At 39.9% G+C, this 25,761-nt stretch overlaps 1 protein-coding gene, 1 non-coding gene and 1 pseudogene across 3 annotated transcripts; 1 reads left to right on the top strand and 2 right to left on the bottom strand.

Annotated features, from left to right (window-relative positions):
• Positions 1-925: 925 nt before the first annotated feature.
• LOC110132366 (ferritin light chain pseudogene) lies at positions 926-1,824 on the bottom strand (annotated as a pseudogene).
• A 2,947-nt stretch (positions 1,825-4,771) lies between these two features.
• On the top strand, positions 4,772-19,791 carry DUSP11 (dual specificity phosphatase 11). Of its 2 annotated transcripts, none has more exons than XM_070476144.1 (9): positions 4,772-5,019; positions 6,491-6,566; positions 7,619-7,750; positions 11,393-11,516; positions 14,104-14,164; positions 16,238-16,284; positions 16,562-16,637; positions 16,862-17,050; positions 19,310-19,791. In XM_070476144.1, the coding sequence occupies exons 1-9, from the start codon at positions 4,919-4,921 to the stop codon at positions 19,503-19,505; spliced, it is 1,002 nt and encodes a 333-aa protein (XP_070332245.1). In that variant the 5' UTR covers positions 4,772-4,918; the 3' UTR covers positions 19,506-19,791. The 2 variants fall into 2 exon arrangements, with proteins under 2 accessions (XP_070332245.1, XP_070332247.1); XM_070476146.1 differs by having other exon boundaries at positions 4,773-5,019; positions 16,868-17,050.
• Positions 19,792-23,862: 4,071 nt separating this feature from the next.
• LOC139031598 (U6 spliceosomal RNA) lies at positions 23,863-23,966 on the bottom strand. Its single transcript, XR_011484097.1, has one exon. It is a non-coding gene; the product is annotated as a U6 spliceosomal RNA (small nuclear RNA).
• Positions 23,967-25,761: the final 1,795 nt, after the last annotated feature.

Raw genomic sequence — 25,761 nt, forward strand, 5'->3', positions numbered from 1 at the left:
GATGGTGTAAGATAGAGAGATGCAGTAAGACCAATTTTGGTAGCAATAAAATGTTTACATACTAAAATTTTCAGTTCCAATATTCAATTCTACTTAGGGAAACTATGAGTTAGGCTTTTCCTGATTCCACCAAACCTAAGTAAGTTATTTGGTTTCCCTCGTTCCAGTCATTTAACTTTAGCTTGCAATCTCAGCATCATCTTATCCTCTAAGCGAATCTTACATGTAGGAAGAAGAAATTAAAGAGTTCAACACTTTGGAACATCAACCCTTCCCTGACCTTATTTTTTAAGTTTATTTATTTTTAATTGGAAGATAATTGCTTTACAATGTTGTGTTGGTTTCTGCCATACATCAACATGCATCAGCCATAGCTAAACATACGTCCCCTCCCTCTTGAACCTCCCTTCCACCTTCCACCCCACGTCACCCCTCTAAGTTGTCACACAGCGTGGGGTCAAGCTCCCTGTGTCATATAGCTAATCCCACTGGCTATCTATTTTACCTTTGGTAATGTACATGTTTCAATGCTATGCTCTTAATTCATCCCACACTCTCCTTCACTGTGTCCACAAGTCTGTTCTCTACATCTGAGCCTGTGTTACTGCCCTACAAATATGTTCATCAGTACTATTTTTCTAGATTCCATATGTATATGTTAATACATGATAGTTGTTTTTCTCTTTCTGACTTACTTCACTTGTATAATAAGCACTAGATTCATGCACCTCATGAGAACTGACAAATTCATTCTTTTTTATGATTGAGTAATGTTCCATTGTATAGATGTACCACAACTTCTTTATCCATTCATCTCTTGATGAACATCTAGGTTGCGTCCATGTCCTGGCTATTGTAAATAGTACTGCTAAGAACGCTGGGGTACATGTGTCTTTTATTTTATTTTTTTATTTATTTTTTTGTGTGTGCTGCAAAAAGCTTTATTGTTTCCATTTGGTCCAAGGCTTGAAAGAGGGCTCCAGGATGTTAAAAAGCTGCCTAGTAGCTGCAGAGAGGGGCTTCAGGCAGCCCTGATGTTAGGTGGGTTCTTCAAAGGCCACTGGTCTCCAGAAGCTCCTAGTCGTGCTTGAGGGTGAGCCTCTCGAAGAGATACTCGCCCAACCCAGCCTGGGGACCAGCCAGCCTGCGGAGGTTGGTCAGGTGGTCACCCATCTTCTTGATGAGTTTCACTTCCTCATCTAGGAAGTGGTTCTCCAGGAAATCACAGATGTGGGGGTCTCCGCGGGCAGAAGCCAGGCCATGCAGATCCAACAGGGCTTGATTCAGGTTCTTCTCTACGAGAAGGGCGGCTTCCATAGCGTCCTGGGTTTTACCCCACTCATCTTGAGATGGCTTCTGCATGTCCAGGAAGAGGGCGCGGCCGCCACGCTGGTTTTGCAGTTTCAAGAGACGCTCCGCGCCCTCGCGCTTCTCCTTGGCCAATTCGCGAAAAAAGTGACCCACACCCTCCAGAGCCACATCGTCGCGGTCGAAATAGAAGCCCAGAGAGAGGTAGGTGTAGGAGGCCCGCAGTTGCATGTTAACCAGGCGGTTGACGGCGGCCTCCACCTCGGTAGAATAATTCTGACGAATCTGGGAGCTCATGATTGGTCGGTAATAAGGAGTTAAAAAATGGTGGCTGGTCTCGGTGATCGCGGACAGCTGAGTGGCTGACTCCGGAGGTTGCGACTGGAGAAAAGGTTGGAGGGTAGTCGGAGGCTGGAGCAAGGGGCGTCCCTGGGTCTGTTCCGTCCAAGCACTGTTGAAGCAAGAGACAGATCCGCGGGGCCGCCGAGCGCACTTCCACATGTGTCTTTTAGAATTGTGGTTTGCTTAAGTAGTGGGATTTCTGGGTCATATGATAGTTTTATTTGTTTTTTAAAGAAATCTCCTTACTGTTCTCCACAGTGGCTGTATCAACTTACATTCCCACCAAGGTTGCAAGAGCATTCCTTTTTCTCAACATCCTCTCCAGCATTTATTGTTTGTACATTTTTTGGTGATGTCAATTCTGACAGTAATAAGGTGACACTTAATTTTAGTTTTGATTTGCACTTACCTAGTAATGAGCAATGATGAGCATTTTTCATGTGTTTATTAGCGATCTGTATGTCCTGTTTAGAGACATGCATGTTTAGATCTTCTGCCCATTTTTGGGGGGCTGTTTGTTTTCCTGATATTGAGCTGCTTGAACTGCTTGTATATTTTTGAGATTAATCCTTTGTCAGCTGTTTCATTTGCAATTATTTTCTCCCATTCTGAGGTTTGTTTTTTAATCTTGCTTATGGTTTCCTTTGCTATGCAAGAACTTTTAAGTTTAATTAGGTCCCATTTGTTTATTTTTGTTTTTATTTCCATTACTCTAGGAGGTGTGTCATAGAGTATCTTGCTGTGATTTATGTCAAAGAGTATTCTACTTATGTTTTCCTCTAAGGGTTTTATAGTTTCTGGTCTTACATGTCGGTGTTTAATCCATTTTGAGCTTATCTTTGTGTATGGTGTTAGAAAGTGTTCTAATTTCACTCTTTTACATGTAGCTGCCCAGTTTTCCCAGCAGCACTTATTGAAGAGACTATCTTATTTTCCATTGTATATTCATGCCTCTTTGGTCAAAGATAAGGTGCCCATAGGTGTATGGGTTTACCTCTGGGCTTTCTATCTTTTTCCATTGGTCTATATTTCTGTTTTTGTGTCACTACCATACTGTCTTGGAGAAGGAAATGGCAACCCACTCCAGTATTCTTGCCTGGAAAATCGCATGGATGGAGGAGTCTGGTAGGCTACAGTCCATGGGGTTGCAAAGAATCGAACATGACTGAGCGACTTCACTTTCACTTTCACCATACTGTCTTGAAGTTTGTAGCTTTTACCACTATTATTCAGCATACTTTTGGAAGTCCTAGCCATGGCATCTGAGAAGATAAAGAAATAAAAGGAATCCATATTGGAAAGAATTAAAACTCTTTACTGTTTGCAGATGACATGACACTATACATAGAAAGTCCTGAAGATATCAGAAAATCACTAGAGCTAATAAGTGAATTTTGTAAAGTTGCAGGACACAAATCAATACACAGATATTACTTCCATTCCTATACACTAACAATGAAAAATCAGAAAGAGAAATTAAGATGTCAATCTCATTCACCATTACAACAAAAATAATAAAATATTTAGGAATAAACATATCTAAGGAGACAAAAGTGTTGCATACAGATAACTATAAGACACTGATGAAAGAAATTAAAGATGACATAAACAGATGGAGAGATCTATTATGTTCCTGAACTGGAAGAATCAATATTGTGAAAATAACTATACTACCCAAAGTAATCTACAGATTCAATGCAATCCCTATCAAATTACCAATGTCATTTTTCACAAAACTAGAACAAAAAATTTCACAATTTGTATGGCAACACAAGAGACCCTGAATAATCAAAGAAATCTGAAGCAGAATGGAGCTGGAGGAATCACCCTTTCTGACTTCAGACTATACTGCTGCTGCTGCTAAGTTGCTTCAATCATGTCTGACTGTACAACCCCATGGACAGCAGCCCACCAGGCTCCTCTGTCACTGAATTCTCTAGGCAAGAATACTGGAGTGGGTTGCCATTTCCTTCTCCGTCAGACTGTACTACAAAGCTTTATTTTTATAGTTAGGGTGTTGTCTTGTCCCATAGACTCACTTCCTGCATTTTGAACCCATTAGGTTAACTGAGATGTCTTGGTGTAACATAGCCAGTTCATCTACCTGCCAAGGCTCTTGTTAATTCACCCTACTGTCACATTTGGGTTTAATTAAATACTGAAATCCCTCAAATCCTTGCCAGATACTGTTATTTTTTTTTTTTTTTTTAGTGTCAAATACTTAGATGTCTGGTGCACCAAATATCCTGGAGTCCTTTATTTTCCATTCCTGTATACTACAGTCAATCTTTCCCAGCATCAGGGTCTTTTCCAATGAGTTGGCTGTTAGTATCAGGTGCCCAAAGTATTGAAGCTTCAGTTTCAGCATCAGTCCTTCCAATGAGTAGTCAGGGTTGATTTTCTTTTAAGATTGACTGGTTTGATCGCTTAGCTGTCCAAGGGACTCTCAAGAATATTTCTCCAGCACCACAGCTCGGAAACATCAATTCTTTGGTGTTCTGCCTCCTTCATGGTCCAGCACTCCCATCCGTACATGACTACTGGAAGGACCATAGCCTTGACTATATGGACCTTTGTCTGCAAGGCGATGCCTTTGCTTTTTATTACACTGTCTAGGTTTGTCATAGCTTTCCTGCCAAGAAGCAGTCCTCTTCTAATTTCATGGCTGCAGTCGCCATGTGCAGTGATTTTAGAGCCCAAGAAGAAATCTGTCACTGCTTTCAGCTTTTCCCTTCTATTTGCCATGAAGTGATGGGACTGTTAAGCAAGCTTTTTCACTCTCCTCTTTCACCCTCATCAAGAAGCGCTTTAGCTCCTTTTTGCTATCTGCCATTAAAGTGGTATCATGGGCTTATCTGAGCCATTAGGCACAAATTACTTATACACAATATACAAGTGTGAATGTAAGCACTTGGCAAATAGCTGAAAGAGCCACACAAAGCACTCGGAGAGTGGGGAAACTCTCCTTGTCCCGCACTATCGGAATTCTGAAGGGCGCACCACACGAATTCATGGACTTGTGCAACCCGCCTCTGGCTAAGGACGCCATTGCAGCCGGCAGAGCCCTGTTTACAGATCAAGTCTCTCAGTCGGCCGTCGTGATGACGTCATCGCGGCAGGCGGTGGCGCATGCGCAATAGAAGGAGTGCCTGGAGCTGCGTGGGTTGCTTCTTAGGCGTTTCCGGTTCGGGGTCTTGCAGGCACCCGGGTCTCTGGGCTGGCAAGTTTTGTATTCTTGGCGTTGCGTGCGCGGCATCTTGGGGGTCACATGAGCCAGTGGCATCATGCCGGTGGTCACTGGGGCCAGGATCGCGTCTTTTCTGGACATTCGTCAGCCAAGAAGAAGGGCGGAAACCACATCCCCGAAAGGTAATACACGCCTCGGTCCTTGGGAGTTGCCCTTTCAGCTCAGAGCCCCTGGGCCGGGTCTTCATCTCTTGTGCTGTCTGCCTGTCGCGTTTACCCCGGCCGGCTTGGATCGTCCGCCTGTGGTAGTCGGCATTGACCCGCTCGCGGCTGCGTTCAGAGTAGCTGAAAGGGACGGTGTGTGATGTTCTGATTTCTCCCCATTGTTTCAAAAGCGAGGCTCTGGTCATTGCTTTTCAGGTAAAATGCCAAAGGACTGCTGTTTTAAGGTGAGACTGTCGGTGTTGGGGACAGAAAGTAGTTACCAAAATAGAATCCCCTTCAATTCCTCAGGTCTTCCGTGGTGGCTCAGACGGTTTAAAGAGTCCGCCTGCAATGCAGGGGTCCCGAGTTCCATCTCTGAGAAGATACCCTTGGAGAAGGGAATGGCAACCCACTCCTGTATTTTTGCCTGGAGAATTCCATGGACAGAGAGGATCCTGGCGGGCTACCGTCCATGGAGTCGCGGAGTCGGACACTACTAAGCGACTAGCACTTGAAGTTTTCACTTCCAATTCCTGAAGCTGTGTTATTTTTGGCACAGAAAATGTAATAGAAACTGAGTTTCAGTGGAAAACAAAAACAACCACACCAATACCGCCGGATTTTCCAAAGAAACAGTTCTGTGTTATTTGTGTTGTCTCCGGGAATCATAAAGGGCATAGTCTTGCTTCAGAACCGGTGTCATTTGAGAGATCTACCTCTATACATTCAAATTAATTTTGAGACTTTACTCATATGTACAGTAAACCCATTTATTCCCTAAGACCTTCCTTTCTTCCGCCTCATATCCTTTTAAATCAGCTCCATTTTACCTCCTGAATTTCTTTTGAATCTGTCACGTCGTCTTCATCCTAATACTGAACTTCTGCCCTCACTTTCTGTGCTTCAGATACACTGAGTTAACCTTACTTCCAGCTCATCCTACAGAAATCAGTTCACATATTACTTTTCACTGTGATTCCTAGCATTTTGTGATCTTCACAATCCCTTTATTATCAGGTTTTCTTTTAAAATAACGGATTTGAAGTTTCCTACTGAATTTGATGGCATCAGTTAAATGAGGACTGAGAATAAACTGGGAAGTGAAAGTATTGTGTTTAAACTATTTCAGTCAACCTGCTTATATTAATGATACCTTAGTACTCAACACCAGGCCATTTTTATTAGGGAGTCAGAAGTTCTGGCCATCTTTGGTTTTAGATATACTTTGTTCAGACCTTTGCACTGTTTTGTTGCCTTTTGTCTGTGTTCACGATGGGAAAACTGGAACTAGGGAAGTGAAAGTTATTACTAGGTGGATTTGAATAAAATGCAAAGCTGAAAGAAGAGGAATCTACTGTAGAAGACTTTGATTTCCATTTTGAAGGTGCATTCATCCTATGCTGGGAGACAGGCTATATAAAATTTGCCTAACAAAAAAATGTATTAATAGGTGGAAAGACTACCTCCCAGTTGGACAGAGGATGCCTGGGACTCGTTTCATTGCTTTCAAAGTTCCTTTGAAAAAGGTAAGCAAGAGTTGATACAGTATTTTTTCAAAATCTGAATTCACCAGATAGGACCCTAGTTCTCAACCCTGTTGTACTCCATTTTCCTCTTTTATACTTTTTTCCCCTTTTTATACTTTTTACTACCCCCTTTACTATCCTGAAATGAATTCATAAATACAGCCTAATTTCATAGGGAAAAATCAATGTAATGCTTTAACTATAAGGAAAGAGTAAATAAAGTAAACTCTAATAAAGTAATGTGTACCTTGGGACTTCCCTTGGGGCCCAGGGGTAAAGAATCCACCTGCCAAGCAAGAGACACAAGTTTGATCCCTGGGTTGGAAAGATCCCCTGGAGAAGGAAATGGCAACCCACTCCAGTATTCTTACCTTGGAAATCCCATGGGCAGAGGAGCCTGGCAGGCTACAGTCCATGGGGCTGCAAAAGAGTCGGACATGACTTAACCAACTCAGCAACAACAAGAACAAGGATATATATCTCAGTATGTATATATTTGGGCATGACTGTACCAGAAATGAAAAAACAGTTGCTTGCACCATGAATGCAAAAAACTGTGGACTTTGGTAATGATGCGTCAGTGTTGGTTCATGGATTCTAAAAAACGAAGCCCACTTGTATGGAACATTGATCACGGAGAAGGCTGTGGGATGAAGGACAGAACGTATAAATGGGAACTCTGTACTTTCTGCTCAGTTTTGCTCTGAATCTAAAACTGCTGTAAAACTAGTCTAGTGATATATTTCAAAGAAAATGTGTTGCCGGGACTTTAATAACCAAACAGATCAACGGCAAAGAGTAGGTAAATAAGCCAAGTACATACAAGAATATTTAGCAATGAAAGCCATCCTTCATATATGTATTCAAGAAGTATTTATTTATAAGTGTCTATTTACAGGCACTCTGCTTAAAGGATTGTAATATAGCTTGTAAATTCCAGAGGAGGAAACTTGGCTTTGAGTCTCATGTTAGCATCACAGGGCTTGAGTAAATGAATAATATAAGAATGGATTTTAAGCACATGTTTTTTTAAATTTCATTCTCTCTGACAGAGTTTTGAAAAGCATCTTGCCCCAGAAGAATGTTTTTCCCCCTTGGATCTTTTTAACAAAATCCAAGAACAGAATGAAGAACTTGGACTGATTATTGACTTAACATATACTCGCCGCTATTATAAGCCAGAGGTAAATGGAACTTGCAGTTGAAAAGGACATTCTTTCTGGTACTATAATAATTTGTAGTAATTCGATGTTTATCATCTTATACTAAGGTGAATCCTGGCCTTCTTTCATGAGTAATAGTTCAAAAAGGAAAGTTGGTGGTTTCCTTAAGTACACATTTCTGATTTCTCTCTGCAATGAGATTAAGAAAATGAAATTGAAGACACGAATTGAACTGTACCATTTGGCAATAGGCTCTGGATCTGCTTAAGAATTGTGTAAGCTCCCCTGTTGTGTAGTTTGAAAATGAAGTAAACTATTAGTAAGAATAGTAAGCCTGAAAGGAAAGAAAGTATATCCATTATGTGTTTATGTGTTTAAGCATCACAATAAAAGGCAATTGCTCTCTAAGTTTTATGCTTTCTTTTCCTAAAATCTTTTGATATAATACAGAAACCTGTATACTCTCTTGGCCCTTGTAGGACATATCAGTGCAAAAGAATTATCCTTCTTCTGATCTGTTCCATGGCCTTGGGAAACAGTAACACCTAATGTTTGTTAATACGTGTATAGCATTTTGCCATTGAAAAAGTTCTTTCATATCCATTGTCTTAATTAATCCTCACAACAATCCTTTGCTGTTGAAGTGGTGGTAGTACTAATATCTTCTACTGCACTTCCTCTGCAGTTAGCTCAGAGGATAGACAATTACACCTACTAGATTTACAGAAATGAAACTGAGATTCAGAAAAGGAAGAGTTTAAATTTGAACTTAGGTCCTTTTTTTTTATTGTGGTAAAATGCACGTAAAGAATATTTATTTTAACCATTTATAAGTATACAATTCAGTGGCATTAAATATAGTCACGGTGTTATGTAGCCATCACCAGTGTTTATATTCAAAATTTTTTCATCATCCTAAACAGAAACTTTATAATCGTTAAACACTACCAACCCCATTTTCCCTCCCACCAGCCCTTAGTAACCTCTATTCTACTTTCTGTCTCTGAATTTGCCTCTTTGCTGTACCTCATGTAAGTGGTATCTACAATATCTGTCCTACATCTGGCCTATTTCACAAAGCATAATATTTTCAAGGTTCATCATTGTTATAGCATGTGACAAAATGCCATTCCTTTTTAAGGCTTCATAACTCCTATTTTGTGTATATACAAAATATTTGTTATTTGTTATTATATAAATATTATATATATAGTTTATATTATGTAATCTGTTATTTATATAATTTATATGATATAATTTGTATATGTTATATAATTATAATAAATAAATATATAATAATATACAATAAATTATATGATTTATATAATTTATATTAATTTGTTATTTATATAATTTGTTATTATATAAATATTTGTTATTCTTCTGTTGATTGACACTTGGCTTGTTTCCACATCGTGGCTATTGTGAACCATGCTGCTGTGAGCATTGGTGTACATATATTTGTTCAAATTGCAGCTCTCAGTTCTTTTAGATGTGCAGTGTAGGTCGGAGCAGAGTTGTTGCATTATGTTAGTTCTGTGTTTAACCTTTGAGAAACTGTCAAACTGTTTCCTACAGTGTCATAAACAATTATTGCAAATTTAAACATATACAGAAGTATACAAAATACTGAGTGTTCTATGTATGTTGAGAATTCCATGGAATCATCTCACTATAATATTTATCAACTGATGTCTATCATTCTTCATTTATACCTCTGCCTGTTTCACTCTTGTTTCATTGTGTAGCAGATCCTAGATAACATTTCATTACACATATGTATTTGTTGTTATATATATATTTAAAATGTAGGACTTTTATTCCTTAGTATCATTATGAAATATCCAGTGCTGAAATTTGCAGTTGTCTCCTAAATGTCATAAAAAGCTGTTTTTAAGATTTTTGAATTGGATCCAAATATGGTCCACATGTTACCTGGTGTGGTCTTATTGTTAGGTCTCTAATTTTATTTTTATTTATTTTTTTGTAGGTTCTTCTTCCATGTCTCTCTCACTTTTTTTTCTCCTTGAATTTTATTTTTTAAAGAAACTGGTTTAATTGTCCCATCTAGATTTTGATGATCTCATTTGTTAATGTGTTGTTCAACATATTCTTCAATCCTTTTATTTCCTGTAAATTGGTAGTTGGACCTAGAGGCTTGGTCTGACTGAAGCTTGGATGTTTTCTTTTGGTAAAGCGGTTTCATACATGAGAATGAACAGGTGTTTATCATTATAAGTGATGATGAATATAGGTCTTCTTCCGTGGAGACATATGGTTGTCTCTTTCTGTGATATTAACAGTCACTGATGATTGATTCCTACATCCACTCAGTTGGAGCTTCAAAAAATGGTTTATTCTATAGTTCCTTTTTCACTTATTAGCTGGGTGTATTTTTATCAGGAGAAAATTCCCTGCATAAGCTTTTTGGTTGCCCAGCTATAGAGGCATGATTTTCTCCTTTGTTTAAAAGTTTTCAAAATAATGAGTTGATTCACAAATATCCTCCAGTGGTGACCAGCTTTCTTTATTTGTATCACCATGGACTGCATTGGGCTTTCCTGGCGGCTTAGTGGTAAAGAGTCCAGCTGCCAATGCAGGAGACTTGGGTTCAGTCCCTGGGTCAGGAAGATCCCCTGGAGAAGGAAATGGCAGCCCACTCCAGTATTCTTGCCTGGGAAATCCCAAGGACAGAGGAGCCTGGCGGGCTACAGTCCCTGGGGTCACAAAGAGTTGGACACAACTGAGCAACTAGACAAGGACGGTGGACCCCATTCCAGTTGTTCTAAGTGAGGGCCTGTCTTTGGCCAGTGGAGCTTCTCAGTGACTCTTGGATCCTTCTGACATGACATCAGTTGTTCCTAGACTTTTTCAGTGGTTCGAGATAGAAAATGTGTGTGTTTGTTTTTAGTATGAAATATATCATGGATTCAAGGCTTTCCAGGTGATGTTAGTGGTAATGAACCCCCCTGCTGATGCATGAGGCATAGGAGATGAGGGTTCAGTCCCTGGATCAGGAAGATCCCCTGGAGGAGGGCATGGCAGCCCACTCCAGTATTCCTGCCTGGAGCATCCCGCAGACAGAGGAGCCTGGCCGGTACCGTCCATGGGGTCGCAAAGAGTCAGACACGACTGAAGCGACTTAGCACGCTCACACACATATCATAGGTTCATACTGCTACTTTCTGTTTAAGTTCAGAACTACAGAATTTTCCCTTAGCCTGTTCTGTCTTTTATTGATAATCTGCTTTCTCCCACCCCAAGAATACCAGTTCTCAACAGTGTGTGAAATTTGCTCTATTTTCCAGTTCCAAGTTCTTTTGACCCTATTGTAGCCTATTCTACTTCAATGAATCACAGCTGCTTTATGCTCTTGAAATGTAAGATACTAGGTAGAACTATTTTTTATCATTTTGAGTTATATGTGCCTTCATTCATATTGATTTGCTTTTGCATCCCTAGTAACTGTCCTTTCTGTAGTTTAATGAGAATCACGTGATACTTTGTGGTTAAAGCAGCTTTGGGAAAAAAAAGTCCCTTATCAGAGTGAATGACATACTTAGATTAACATAATGTCTTTGATTGTATTTTGCTTTCTCTAATTAATCTTTTGTTCTTTCCGTACAAATGAAATAATATCCATTCCATGGTTTTGCCTTCTAGGAATTACCAGAAAATATTCCTTATTTAAAAATTTATACTGTCGGGCATCAGGTTCCTGATGATGACACTATTTTTAAATTCAAAAATGCTGTTAATGGGTTTTTGAAAGAAAATAAAGATAATGGTGAGTGTTTTTTTTTTTTTTCTCTTTACCTGAATTTTGGTATGCATTTCAAGTGGGGTTGGAGAATTTTAATATTTTTCATAGTTCTGACATTAGGCCTATTTGTTTGATAACATTAAGGAGGTGCTAACAGAGGCATTTTTCCTTTTTATCGTCTCAAGCAATTTAGTTTTGGGGTTTTTTTTGGGGGGGGCGATCAATTCAATTTGGAACGTGATTGTTGTGAGAAGTACAGACTGAACTAGCTTACTTACCTCTTTTTAAAAACTTTGGGAAATATATAACAAAAATGTTCTATTGTCCTATTGCTTGGTTGAAAGGTATCAAAGGGAACACGGTGTTTGCTATGTTTTAAGACTGAGTAATCTCTTTGGAATGCCACTGACCCACTGACAGCGTGCGACCCCTCTGTGGGTCTTCTGCCAGCAGTGGGCTAACTTCACTGTGCTCTCTGATGTCTGGATCTTGCTTATGATCCCTTGTAGTTTCCTCTGCTATAAATCCCTCCCAGGGATGCCAGGCTCACTGATAAAGAGGGAGAGGCTATACTCTCCACTCCCTAAATTTGGTAGACTCAGAAAATAAATTGGTTTAGTAAACACTGAGAGCTTATGAGGTTTGTTGTTAGGGCATGGGGAAACAGGTGACCAGCAGTCTAGTTCAGTAGAGACTTCTGGTTATCTAGGAAGATAAGCATGTAGTAACTCTAAGACAGTGGGTTAATTATAATAAAAGAACCAAGTGCAGGGACTTCCCAGCCGTCAGTGGTTAAGACTCCATGATTCCCGTGCAGGGGGCGCAGGTTTGATCCCTGGTCCGGGAACTCAGATCCCATATGCTGCGTGGTGCGACCAAAAACAAATAAACAAAAATAAAAGAATCAAGTGCCCCAGGAGAAACTGAGGAGGGCCTGACTGAGGGTCTGAGCTGGGCTTGGGGGCAGAAGATCTTGCCGGAATGAGGAGAGGACAGACCAGGTATTGGGAGCAGGTACAGAGGCGCAGGACTAGAACTTGTGCAGTGGAGGGGCGGCCCCTGGGGGGCTAGAGGGCAGTGTGAATGGACAGGGAAGTCACACATTCATTTTCTACAGAAATATCTCATAACCATCTGAGTTGGAGGCGCTATTCTAGGAAGTAGGAACAGAAGAGTTCTTGCCCTTACATACTTTACATTCTGGTGGGGGAGAGAGAGAAAAGTAATCATATGGAGTGTCAGGCAGTGGGTGGTAAGTGCTCTGGAAAATAACAAAACAAGATGAAGTGAGGGAGTGTGGAAGGTGACCAGGGAAGCCCTCTCTATTAAGATGTCAGTTGATCAGAGCCTTAAAGGAAGCAAGGAACAAGCCATTGGATATCTGAGGGAGTGGGGATGGGGTGGGAGGGAGTGTTCTAAAGCAGAGGGAATAGTAGGTACAAATACCTTGAGGCACGACTATGCTTGGCAGGTTTAAGGAGTAGTAAGAAGGCCAGTGTGGCTGAACAGGGGTGAGTGAGTGAAGTCAGAGAAGTAGAAAATGGGGTCAGAGAGGCTGGCAGGGGACAGGAGGGAGGTGGATTACACAGGTCAAAGTTTGGACTTATGATTCAGTTGGAGAAACAGATTGATAGTTTCAATTTATAATTCAGTTGGAGAGACAGATTGATACTTGTTTATAAAGAGTTCTAAATTCTTTTGCTAAAAATTTGGGGTTTATTCTATGCTAAATGAAAATTTTTAATCAACAGAGCAATCCAGCCAGGTTTCTATTTTAGAAGATAACATCTTCCATGTGGCGGGTCAGTTGAAATAGAAGGGGTTAGAAGTTGGGCAGTAGTAATCCAGGCCAGAGATGACAAATGCCACACACTGCCTAGTCACAGACATGCCTTTTGCAGAGATAAAATGTGTTGTTTTCTATTTACTTTCTCATATATATATGTATGTATACATATACATACATACATATATATATATATTTTTTTAAGTGCTAAACTAAGACTGTGGCATAGGTGGAAAAATCTGAGACTCTATTCTAGTCTTTGTTCTGTTTGCCTGCTGTGCAGCTCGGCCTTAACATCTCAAGCCTTACTTTTTCATTGTGATAGAAAAACAGTGCTATGTTCCCGAGAACTCCACAGGCATACAGACCCATGGTATGTGTGGAGCAGCAAATGAGAGTAGGAACAGAAGCACTTTGGGAACCCAAGAAACCATTTGTTCTTTTCATAAATACTATTGAGCATTAAAAGTGAAGGCTTTCCATTTGTTTCACCCAAAACAGATTTCATTCTTTTGGTAGCTTGTTTTGTTTTGTTTTTTCCCCACTCCCTTTTTCTATAGTCAAATCAGCTCATGATGGGCATGCTCCAGTCCATACTATTGCATATGATTGGAGGCTATGCAAGATTTCCAGGAGGCAATGAATTTTGACTATATTAATTCTTTATAGTATGTTCCTGCTTAAACATATTTTTCTTCAGAGTTTTTCCATTTTAGGATAGTGGTGGTGTTCTAGTAAACAATAAATGCTACTCTTCAGAAAATTGTATAACCTGTCTTTAAGTAGCTACTTCATTTATTTAATCCCATATTTTCTGTTTTATAGACAGACTTATTGGTGTCCACTGTACCCATGGTTTAAACAGGACGGGCTACCTCATCTGCAGGTGAGTTGCCAACCCCAAGAGGCAGACCATGTTTAAATTTTTTGTTTATAATAGTAATGTCAGCTGAATGCAGAAAATGCAGTCAGTTAAAGAAATGTATGATGTAGAAGCAGTTATGCCCTCGATTTAGGAGATTACCACCAGTAATAATTTAGCACATTTTTTTTTTTTTACTTAAAAAACAGATAGAAGCACATATAATCGTCCCCTGATATCTGCAGGGGACTGGTTTCAGGATATCCCATGGATACCAAAATCCTCAGATGCTCAGGTCCCCTGTGTAAACTGGTGTAGGATGGTCAGCCCTCTATATCTGCAGGCATGAAACCTGTGGATACAGAGGACTGACTCTACATGTGATTTCATGGTATAATTTAATATATGGTAGACATCTTCCTATGAAAATATTTGGAGACTTTGTTCTTTTTTAAAGGCTGCATTGTTTCTTTGCTTCCTGATGAACAGAAATTCAGAAATTTTTGATATTATAAAACATTGAAGTAATGAACATTCTTCTGTGAATGTCTTTGACTATATATGCTTTATCTCAGATAACCTCACTCTGAATGGGACTTCTGAATTAAAGAGTTTATGCCCTTATGCTTTTTGTGACTGTACCAATTTTTGTTTGTTCATTCAGAAAATACTTAAAATATTGAGCATCTGTTGTGTTTAAGCTCTGTGCTGGGTCCTAGCAAAAAGCCTAGGGAAATTGTGTGAGCAGAAAGCCTTTACCTACGCTTTGTGAATTCCGGCAGTCCAGAGAGGGAATAGAGATTCAAAAATTACAGTCTGCATGTACAGTTACAACTCTGACAAATGCCAAGGAAATGGACCTGGTACCACCTGGTACCATATTTTAGGGAGGATTTGACCTCATCATGGAGATTAGAAGTTTCTTCCCCACCACCCCCCCCTTTTGGGCTTTTATTGAGGTCATTATTACATAGGCATGATTGATTAAATCATTGGCTGTTGGCAGTGGACTCAACTTCCAGCCCATCTCCAGCCCATAAAAGTTCCAACCTTCATACAATATTTCTCCTTCGAGAAAGTTTCTCTAGGGATGTTTGAGCTGATATCTGATGGAGAAGTAGGTGTTAACCAGACATTGGGGAGACATTTCTAAGCATAAGAAATAAGAAAGACCCTATAAGAGGAAAGCATATGCTCTGTTGGAGGAACTGGCCAGGAAGGCAGGGGTGTGGGGGAAGTGTGTCATTCAAATGGAGCTGGAATGTGGGTAGGAACTCAGTCTTTCAGGTTTGTGTTCAAGGTTTTAGACATTAAGAGTATTAGAAAATCACTGAACTGTTTTTGTTGAAGGTGAGTGTACTTAAGTTTGTATTTTCACCCTCTCATTTGGCTACTGAGTGGAGAATACACTGCGGGGATAAAGAGCAAGGAAACAAGTTAGGAGACGTTAGTAGAAGCTGGGCATAATGGTGGCTTGGACAAGGATTTGGTGGTCATTTTGGTGGAAAGATGTGAACATATTCTAGAGATGTTTAGGCAATATCATTGTTTAGGTCTTGGAGGTGGGTTGAGGATGAAGGTGAGGAAGAAGTACCTGTCAGTGATGGTGATTCCTAAGTTTCTGGGTCCTACAGTTGGTTAATAGTTAATAGGTTAATAGTGTTTTTTTAGATATGATGTTAATATTTTTCCTAATTTGTCTGTTACTTGTTGGTTCCTGATGAATAATACTCAGTCATATTAAGTCTCCTGTTTCTAGTGTACAGAGCATTCTGATCAAAGCTGACTGTTGTATCTTATCAGATACCTTTTTAATATTTGCCAGTTTCATCCTGTATTTTATTCTCTTTCATTTATTAATTGTTGTATTAATGTAAGTAAATACATTAATAGATTTTCTAAAGCTGGGTCATCATTGCATCCTTGGAATAAAGCCTTTTCATATATCATTCTTTAATAATTACTGATTAGATGTGCTGATGTTTTCTTAGGATTTTTATTTCTATATTTGTAAAGTGAAATTGGACCTTTTTTTTTGCAAAAATGATTTTTTTTCCTTTTTATTTAACAATTGACTTGAATTTTGTTGTCTGTTAGGTATTTGATTGATGTAGAAGGCATGAGGCCAGATGATGCAATTGAATGTAAGTATGAGAGCTGTCACTGTTTTCCCTTTTTTTTTTTAATCTGAAAGTAGAAATGTAGGTGAATTTTGCAAATTTTATTAAAAGAGAAAAGTTTGTGATTCATTTGTTCTGACATAAAATAAACTTTTAGCAAAAGTTTATAAAGGGATGTATCTGAAAGTAATGAGCTGTGACAACCTGAATAATCAGTAAGTGGACTTCGTCTTTGATCTGCTTTCTCTGGGAAAGATTCGCTTTTTGTACACTTATTTCTAACAGTTCATCTTCTCCTCAGTATTCAATAGATGCCGTGGACATTGCTTAGAAAGGCAAAACTACATTGAAGACCTTCGGAATGGTCCCATCAGAAAGTAAGTTGCGTTTATACCTGTTAGTTGTGGTTAGAAAGATCTATTTTTGTATCATTTAAATTGTACATATCCATTCTTCTTGTAGCTCATTTACTTGCTGTAGGAAACCTAAACAAACAGGAGTGTGGGGGGGCAGGTGGGGTTGTGTGTTTTCATGGGCCAAAACACAGTCACTGAACTGATACCAAATTTGGACACCAATAATATTTTGTGAAAACATTCTGTTTGAGGAATTGGGATTCCAGTGTATCTAGAACAAGAGGTTTTGAAGATTCAACACATATGATGGAGCCAGTTTTCACAGCTACTAAGTCTTTTAACCGAAGACCTAAGCATAACATACATCAGACCCAAGGTTACCCAGAACCTCGGCATTTCCATACCTGGACTCAAGATTTACAGCAGTCAGAAAGGTATCTCTGCTTTATTTTGTCTAAAATTGAAATAGAAACTAATATTATAAATTAGTGCAAACACAGTATGATAATATGGAGAACTTGTATTTTCTTGCTGGTCAGTGTCAACCAGGAGGTATTCTTTTCTCCGTGTTTTGCACTTAGGACTGGAAAATCAAGTATAGGGTGGGGAATAGGTGATTTTTCAGAGGCAGTTGAGATAAGATCTTAGAAATTTTCATTGATCCTTAAACTTAGTTTAAGGCAATAATTTGATGTGCGTGCCAAAAAGGATCTTACATACTTGTCTGTGTGTGTTAGTAGCTCAGTTACATCTGACTCTTTGTGACCCCATGGACTGTAGCTCACCAGGCTCCTCTGTCCATGGGATTCTTCAGGCAAGAATACTGGAGTGGGTTCCTATTTCCTCCTCCAGGGGGTCTTCCTGACCCAGGGATCAAACCCACATCTTCTGCATTGGCATGTGGATTCTTTACCACTGTGCCATCTGGGAAGTCTCCTTGCATTCTTAGGCTCCGTTAATAGTGGTACAGTTTTCAGAATAAGGAAGGTTGTTTTATTTAAGAGTAAACAAAAATTAGGGCTTCCCACGTGGCACTAGTGGTAAAGAATCCGCCTGCAGTGCAGGAGACATGAGAGACTTGAATCTGATCCCCGGGTTGGGAAGATCCCCTGGAGGAGCGCACAGCAACCCACTCCAGTATTCTTGCCTGGAGAGTGCCATGGACAGAGGAGCCTGGGGCTGTGGTCCATGGGGTCACAGAGAGTCAGACACTACTGAATCGACTTAGCACAGCACAGCACAATAAATGCAAATTATACGGAAAATAGTACAATGCCAGTAGAGAAATCTGCAGGAATTGAAATATAAGTCACACACATATTTTTTTACTTGAGAAACAGGAAAAACCTCAGAACAATTAAAATAGCACAAGGTAGTCCAGGGTAGTGATTGTCAGGCTGGACCTGGGTTTGCATCCTAGCTCTGTTGTTCACTCTCTGTATGATCTTGAGTAAGATCTCTAAATTCCTGTTCTCTTATCTGTTGGATGGAAATTTTAATAACATTATAAATAAAATTTTTCTAATACATACCTTGGGATTGTTATTGATTATTACATAAGTTTATTAAGTATTTTAGCACTTTGTAAACTTTCCACTTTCAAAAGATGTTGACATTTTTAGAAGATGTGAACATTTCAAAGATTGTTGCTTCTGTTCCCAGGGACTCTGAAAATAGTTATAGCCCTTTTGAAACATAACTGTAATAGCCATAAAAATGCTCATACCTGCTAACCTTGAGACTACAGAAAAACTTCAAAGTATGGAAAAATCCATATGCATTTAATCATTCAACACATTTCTCTCAACTTTCTACTGTGCATCAGACTCTGAACTAAATGCTTAGGATAGAGTCATATATGTTCTGAAATGTTAATCCCAGCATTATTTACAGTAGTGGAAAAATTGATAGCAGCTTGCATTTCTAACAGTTAAGAATAGCTAAGTAAGTTATCTATTCATACTGTGATATTTTATAAAACCATTAAAAGTGAGAGCTCACTTATAAGAAGTGAAAATAATAGGTTATGATTCAATAGTCAAAAAAAGATGCAAGAGGAAAAGACCAAAAGAAAATATTGACCAATTTAGTTAGATTAATTGGAATTGAGGGGTTTGGGGGGTGTTTACTTGTCTCAGCTCTCCAAATTTTCTTTTATATGATTATATTACATTTACTGGTATTAATTTTGAGACAGTTAAATTTTAATTTTCCAAATTTGCTGCATGTGCTATGGTTAGAATTTCTACATTTTGTAATTAATTTATATATGTATTGATTTCTAAGGTGAAAGCAGGTTCCTGTTTTCAAAAATAAATAGCTCATTCTGTTTCGTGTCAACCCTGCCACACTTGGAGTGAAGATGTCTGATTAGAATAGTATGAGCGTTTACCTCTGTAGGGAAAGGTGGAAAAGGCTGCTGGGAACCTAGAGTGTGCCCCAGTCGTTGTGGTGGGTGATTGAAAGACATTGTCTTAATTTACCTTCAAAACAGTCATGAAGATGGAGGGTATTTAATAATACCCTAATGCTCTACTTTATAAAGCACTGAGAGATCCAAAGGTTAAGCAATTTTATCTGCTAAAATCACACAGGTTGAAAACAGTAGAACCAGAGTGGTCTATGTATAATTTTATAAAGCTTGTTATATATAGTTATTAAAACTAATAATGTTTTATTACTTTCATTTTAAGAAAATTTTCACGGAATCAGAACATTTACCAGAGATGCCATGTCCCTCCTCCTGGTCCCCCTGGAGAGGACTATTTCCAGAGGAGATACTCTTGGAATGTAAAGCCAAATGCCAGTCAAGGAGGCCCGAACCAAAGGTTTTCTCCTGGCAGTTACTACAGAGTACCCTATTCAGCCTATTATAGATGGGCCAAGTGACACAAGCCTACCCTGGAAATCTGTCTGGAGACAGAGCAGGACTGAAATCAGCAAGTGACTTTTTGTAAGATCAGGTCAAATGAAGTTTATAATCTATTTTATTGCTGCCTTATATGTTCAAGCTTAAGGAAAAATTATATTGATACTTACTACTGCTGACAAATTTGCAGTATTTACAGCAGTGAAGGAAATAATCTGTCATTCCACTCAAATTTTTTTTAAAGGAAGATGATATTTTAGAACTGATAAAAGTAATAAAGAATATCCCTTGTAAATTAATGAAAAATTCTACCTTTGTTTTCTATGTATTTTTTCCTGACTAAACTTGTGTTAGTGTGTCTGTATGTATGTGTGTGTGTGCATGCAGAAACATATTTTTGTCATATTCTGTTATTGACCCAATCACTAGGGTATCTTTTTTCTCCCCCTAACTGTTTAATATTTTTGTTAAGATCTGCCTAGGAGATAATCTCTTTAGAACCTAATCACTACTTGTGATTAGTTGTAGTATTTTTGTCATTAGACATTTCTTTCATTGTCAATCTGTTGTTTTATTGGCAGCTTCCTTTCACTGAATTTTCAGATAGGCCATCTAACACAGGAATGGATAAACTTTGAGAATGATTGTCAGTTGAGCAGGAAAGCCCAATCAATACATCTAAATACTTAATGCTGGGTAATTTACCTGACAGGGTAACTGTTATCAATTGGGTAGAGCTACTCAGAAAACTTGAAAACTTTTGTAGACTGTAAAGATTGCTTGATGAACAGAATAAGATGTGACATTTAAAGCCTGCGATATCCACGGAGACTTGCCTGGCTCCTTAAGTTACTGCTTTTCTGTTGAACGTAACCTGCTGCAGTCTTTTTCTACTAGCCTCTCACTGTGGGATGGTGCCTGACCTTGACTTTTTCTAAGTTATCTCTTAGCTGGTTTTACCTCTAGAACACACGGATGGATCACTTGGGAGCTATTAATTATTTTTAGTTGCAGAGGAAGCCAGAAACCTTTGTTTGCTCAAGAAAGGGTGTAACTCAGGACATCTTAAGCCTTGGTAGACATTTGATGAATACTTGGGCAAGTTGGCCTCATTTGTTACGCCTCTGATTTTGGAGTGTTGTATCATAGAATGATGCTGCCTGTGATGGCTGTTTGCTCTGTTGTGTTTCATAAATGGACATCCTGTGGAACCTGACGCTAAGGAGGTGCTCTAACTCACCATCTAAAGGGTGGCTCAAAATTTTTTTTTCTACCTGCCACATTTAACAGAGATACAAAAGTTTTTCTTGTTTCCTCGCATTGTTTCCTCACATACCTCATGAGCTCTCACTTGGAAAGCAATTGGAGCAGGACAACTGGTGAGGCAGAAGGAGAACCACCAGGGACAGGCATGGGATTCCAGCTAGTCTAATATTCTACAGAGTCCTTGGCAAGCAGTTTCTGAGGAGGACGTTGCCAGCACAAGTGTCACATAAGCAGTGCCACCTTGGAAAACCATCTTTAATCCTGTTGTCCTCTGTGCCCCCATCTCATTTCAGTTATCAGCACAGCTTGTTGATAACCACTCTCCTCTTGTGTCTCATTTATTCTTCAACACATTGTGGTTTTGGCTTCTGCTCACATCATACCACTGAAAGACCTCTGGCTAAAGGGACCAGCAACTTCCTCTTTTAAAGCTGTGTAGTAGTCTGTTTAAGCTTTTACATTTTTTATTTTCATCACATCAAAAAACACATAGAAGAAACACACACACACATGTATGTAGTTTTTTTTTTCTTTTTTAGGGTATAAAAATTTATTACACATACAGAATATTACCACTAACAAATGCAGACAGGCGAGGACACCACAGTACAGGATGGAGCAAGGCTGGCTCTTTGGAAAGTGAACGGGTCGGGTAGCTTAGAGCCTCAGGCCACGCAGGTTGGCCAGTCAGATGGGAAAGCACATGCCAAACTCCAGGGACGTTGGGGCGTCCAGTGACCGCTCTGGGTGTCGGCGGCCTTTCCATCTGATCTGGGGCTTCGAAGGACACCACGCCCAGAAGCAAGCAACCGAAGCGAAGGGGCTTCCCAAGGTGGCCCAGGCTTGTCTCTGAAGTCATGGCAACACCAGAGGCAGCAGTGTGTTTAACTGGACGATTTCCACAGACTACACGCGACGTTTCTAACCATCACACTCGGTGAAGTACAGAACATGAAGTATAGGCTGTGGGAAGAGAAGGCAGCACCTTCCAGTCCCAGTTGGTCTGGGGGGTGAGGGTGGGGGGGGGTATCTTTTTAAACTGAGCCCCTCATTTCATTGTACAAAAGAATTACTCTGATCGGTATTAAATTGTATTGAAAACAAAATGGACTAGAAACCAAATACTACTCTATGTTGGGGTGAAATGGGAGGAAAGAATGAGTCCTTCAAAGCAGGAGGGGGACAGTCGGGGAAGGTTCTGGGCCGTGACCCTTGGCGGTCACTCACGCTGCTCCATTTTTACTTTTGGTGGTCTCAGGAAGGTCCGGTTTTTCTTCTCTTTCTTTCCTTTCGTATTGGCTTGGAAGTTTCGCCAGCTGTCCATGCGACCATCTCGACTTTCCTCAAAATTTTTCTGCCACTCCCTTTCTCGTTTGGCTTTTTCTTGAGCTTCAATCTCTTCCTCCTGTTGTCGCTTCCTTTCATGCATCTCTTTGGCTTGTCTCTCTTTCCTTTTAATTTCCAGCTCAGCAAAGAGTTTCATTGTCAGTTTGTATACTGCTTGTTTAAACAGCTCAGGGTCATCCTCCTCCACATTTGTGGGCTTTTGCATATTTTTAGTATAGTTATTTTCCAACTTTTGGTTAAATCAATATCCTAAGTTTATGTTATTTTCTAGGTAAGTGTTCACCTCTGAACCATGGTGTGCCATGGTTATTCTTATGCCATTTTTGCCCCTACATTTTTGTGTCTTTTCCTATAGACCTAATGTGGATAGGGTAAACACATCAGACTTTTTTTGTTTGAAATCTCTTGGGTTGATTGGATTTGTTCTTGACTTGGTCTAAGTTGGGCACTGTTTGCCAGGGCTGCCATAAAAAAAAAAAAAAAAAAAATCAGAGACTAGGTGTCTTAAACACTGGATATTTATTTTTTCAGAGCTCTGGAGGCCAGAAGTCCGTGATCAAGGTTTCAGCAGGGCTGGTTTCTTCTGAGGCCTCCTTGGCTTGTAAATGACCATCTTGGTCATTTGTCTATACATGGTCTATACTTGGTCTTCCCTCTGTATCTATGTCCAGATTTTCTTTTCTTTTATGGAAACCAGTCACACTGGATTGTGTCCACCCTAATGAACTCATTTAAACTTAACTTTTTAAAGACCCCATCTTCTAAGTACAGTCACATTCTGAAGACCATGTGGTTAGGATGACATCAACATACAGCTTTCGCAGGGACACAACTCAACCTATGACAGGTACATGGTGGTGGTTCTCTAACCAGGGGCACAGCTCTTGCCCTGGGATTTCTCTTTGCCTTCGCCGTGTTCATTTCTTCTGTGTTTCTTCTGTTTCCTGGATCCACAGGTTTACTTCCCTGTGTGGTGGAACATATTCTTCCATGGTTTCCCAAGGATTAATGGGATGCAAACATTTTGAGGCTTTTGCATCTCTGAAATGGGTTTATTTTATTCTTTCACTGCATTGATAAGTTGATATGCTGTACATTTGTAGGTAGGCAGTTTAAAATGCATTTATTCATTATTTTTCCATAGTTCATTGTTGCTATTTAAAACCCTATGCTGTTCTGGTTTCTGTGCTGCAGTCCATGGGGTCACAAAGAGTCGGACACGATTGGGCAACTGAACAACAGTAACAATTCTGATCCCAGAACTTTTATTTGTGACCTGTAATTTTTATTTCTGAAAGCTTTAGGATCTTTATCTCAAGTGTTCTGAAATATCATGATGTGACTTACCGTGGGTAATTTTTTGGCTGCACTGGGTCTTCGTTGCTGCGTGCGGGCTTTCTCTAGTTGTGGCAAGCAGGGGGCTACTCTGCAGCGTGCAGGCTTCTCTTGTTGCTGATCATAGGCTCTAGGACACATGGGCTTCAGCAGTTTCAGCTTGAGAGTTCTAGAGCGGGGGCTCAGTAGTAGTGCCTCACAGGCTGAGTTGCTCCACAGCACGTGGCATCTTCCCAGATAAGAGATCGAACCCATGTCTCCTGGCATTGAAAGGTGGATTCTTAACCACTGGACCACCAGGGAAGTCCCTAGTGTGGGTATTTTTAAAATTCATAATGCAGATGAGGCCTTCCAGTCTGGCAGGCCATGTGCATCAGTTCTGGGAAATTTTTTTTTCACTTTATCTTCTCTATATCTTTTTTTCTTTTTTAAAAAGTGGAACGCTTCCTCAATTTGCATGTCATCCTTGTGCAGGGGCCATGCTTATCTCTGTATTTTTCCAATTTTAGTCTGTGTGCTGCCGAAGTGAGCACTACCTTCTCTGTTTTCTTTTGGGGGAACTTCTATTAGTTGACTATTTGATTTTCTGAAATGTGCCTCTTAAGTTAATTGTATTTTTGTCTCTTATTTTCCATTTTTAATCTTTTTTGTTTTTTTATCACAAATTTTCTCAGCTCTATTTCTACCCTTCTATTGGTTTTTTGCTATATATTTTATATCTATTTTTTCTGCTATATGTTTTTAATTTCCAAGAGCTAGCTCTTCTTTTCTGAATGGCTATCTGTCCCTGGCACTTCATTCTTTTATTTTTAATGAATGCATTATCTTTTCTCTCTTTAAGGTTATCAGTTTTTAAGTTTCTTCTGTTCTCTGTATCAGCCATTTTTGGTTTTGGTTTTCTCCTGTTGGTTGACTCCTTTCTCTCTTGTTAGATGTGATCTTGGAATATCTGGTGATCTTTGCCTGTTGTTGAGTACTTGAGATTTGAGCACTCAGAGCTGATGGAAACTGCTCATGTATGGTAGACTTGTAATAAGGCGGTCACTCACCTTGCTATTTTTGTTTAGCTTCCCCTTGCTGCACAGAATCAGGTTTCATTTTTGTCCATTTGTTTTTTTAAGCCCTTAAAATTTTTTTTTTAATTTATTTTGGTTGTGCTGGGTCTTCGCTGGTAAACAGGCTTTCCTTTAGTTGCAGCAAGCGGGGCTCCCCTCCAGTTGCCGTGCACAGGCCTCCCACTGAGGCGGCTTCTCTTGTGGAGCGCGGGCTCTAGGGCTCCTGGGCTCCAGGGCACGGGCTCGACAGTCGCGGCACGCGAGCTTCGCTGTTCCGAGGTATGTGGGCTCTTCCTGGACAAGGGGTCAGTCCAGCACTGGCAGGTGCATTCTTTACCACTGGGCCACCAGGGAAACCCTGTTTTTCTCCATTTTGACAGCTAATATCTTTAAAATTTTTACTGCACTTTCTCTCATCTACCATTCATCATCCCTCCCCTTCTCTTGTGAGCTTTTAATCTTTGGGAGTTTTTCTTTTTTGTTGGGGTTTGGGTGGTGAGTAGAGATACAGATTTGAGTTCAGTCTAGCCAGTATAATGAGACTTTTGTCAATTAAATGAGTTTTGGGTTTAACATCAGTCTGGTAAGCTTGATTTTTAGGCATCACATCCCAGGATTGTAGGCCACTCGGTGCCCTAAGTCATGATCTGGACCCACACAGTCAACTACAGACACTCCTACTGTGGAGGAAGCCCTACTTAGGATCCTGCCTGAACCACCTTTCTAGTGTAATTCTAACAGCTGCCCCAGCATTATATCCTAAAACAAACTCATGAATGTTATTCCCCTCTTGAAAATTTCGAATGGCTTATGATCTTTAGAATCCATTTCCAACTCCTTGTCAAGGCCTTGTGTGATCTGACTCCCAGCTGGCTTTTCAAAGCCTCTGCCATGTTCCACTCCATTCTTCAGTGTACCAGCAGTTCTTGAGCACATACACATTTATGCCACGGTGTCTGTGTTTCCGATTGTTCCTTGGCTATAACATTTCTCCTGCAGCCTCTATGGGCAAATCATTCTGAAGCCCCATCTCCTCAGTAAAGCCATCTCTCCCAACCTTACCCACCTACTGAATTACTCCTTTAGCTACAAGGTACTTTGTAGTACTCTTTAGCATTTATTTCATTTATATCCTGTTATGTGAAATACAGATTCCAATAATAGTCTCCTCCTCCTTCCTGAAAGTGCCATCTGCCACCTGGCCCATGCTCCCCAGTTTTGCCTTTGCAGGCAAACCTAGCACTCCCTAAGCTGACCGGAGCCCAAGTTAAAC

This window comes from Odocoileus virginianus, chromosome 2 (assembly GCF_023699985.2).
Source record: "Odocoileus virginianus isolate 20LAN1187 ecotype Illinois chromosome 2, Ovbor_1.2, whole genome shotgun sequence".
In the NCBI taxonomy this organism is placed as follows: Eukaryota; Metazoa; Chordata; class Mammalia; order Artiodactyla; family Cervidae; genus Odocoileus; species Odocoileus virginianus.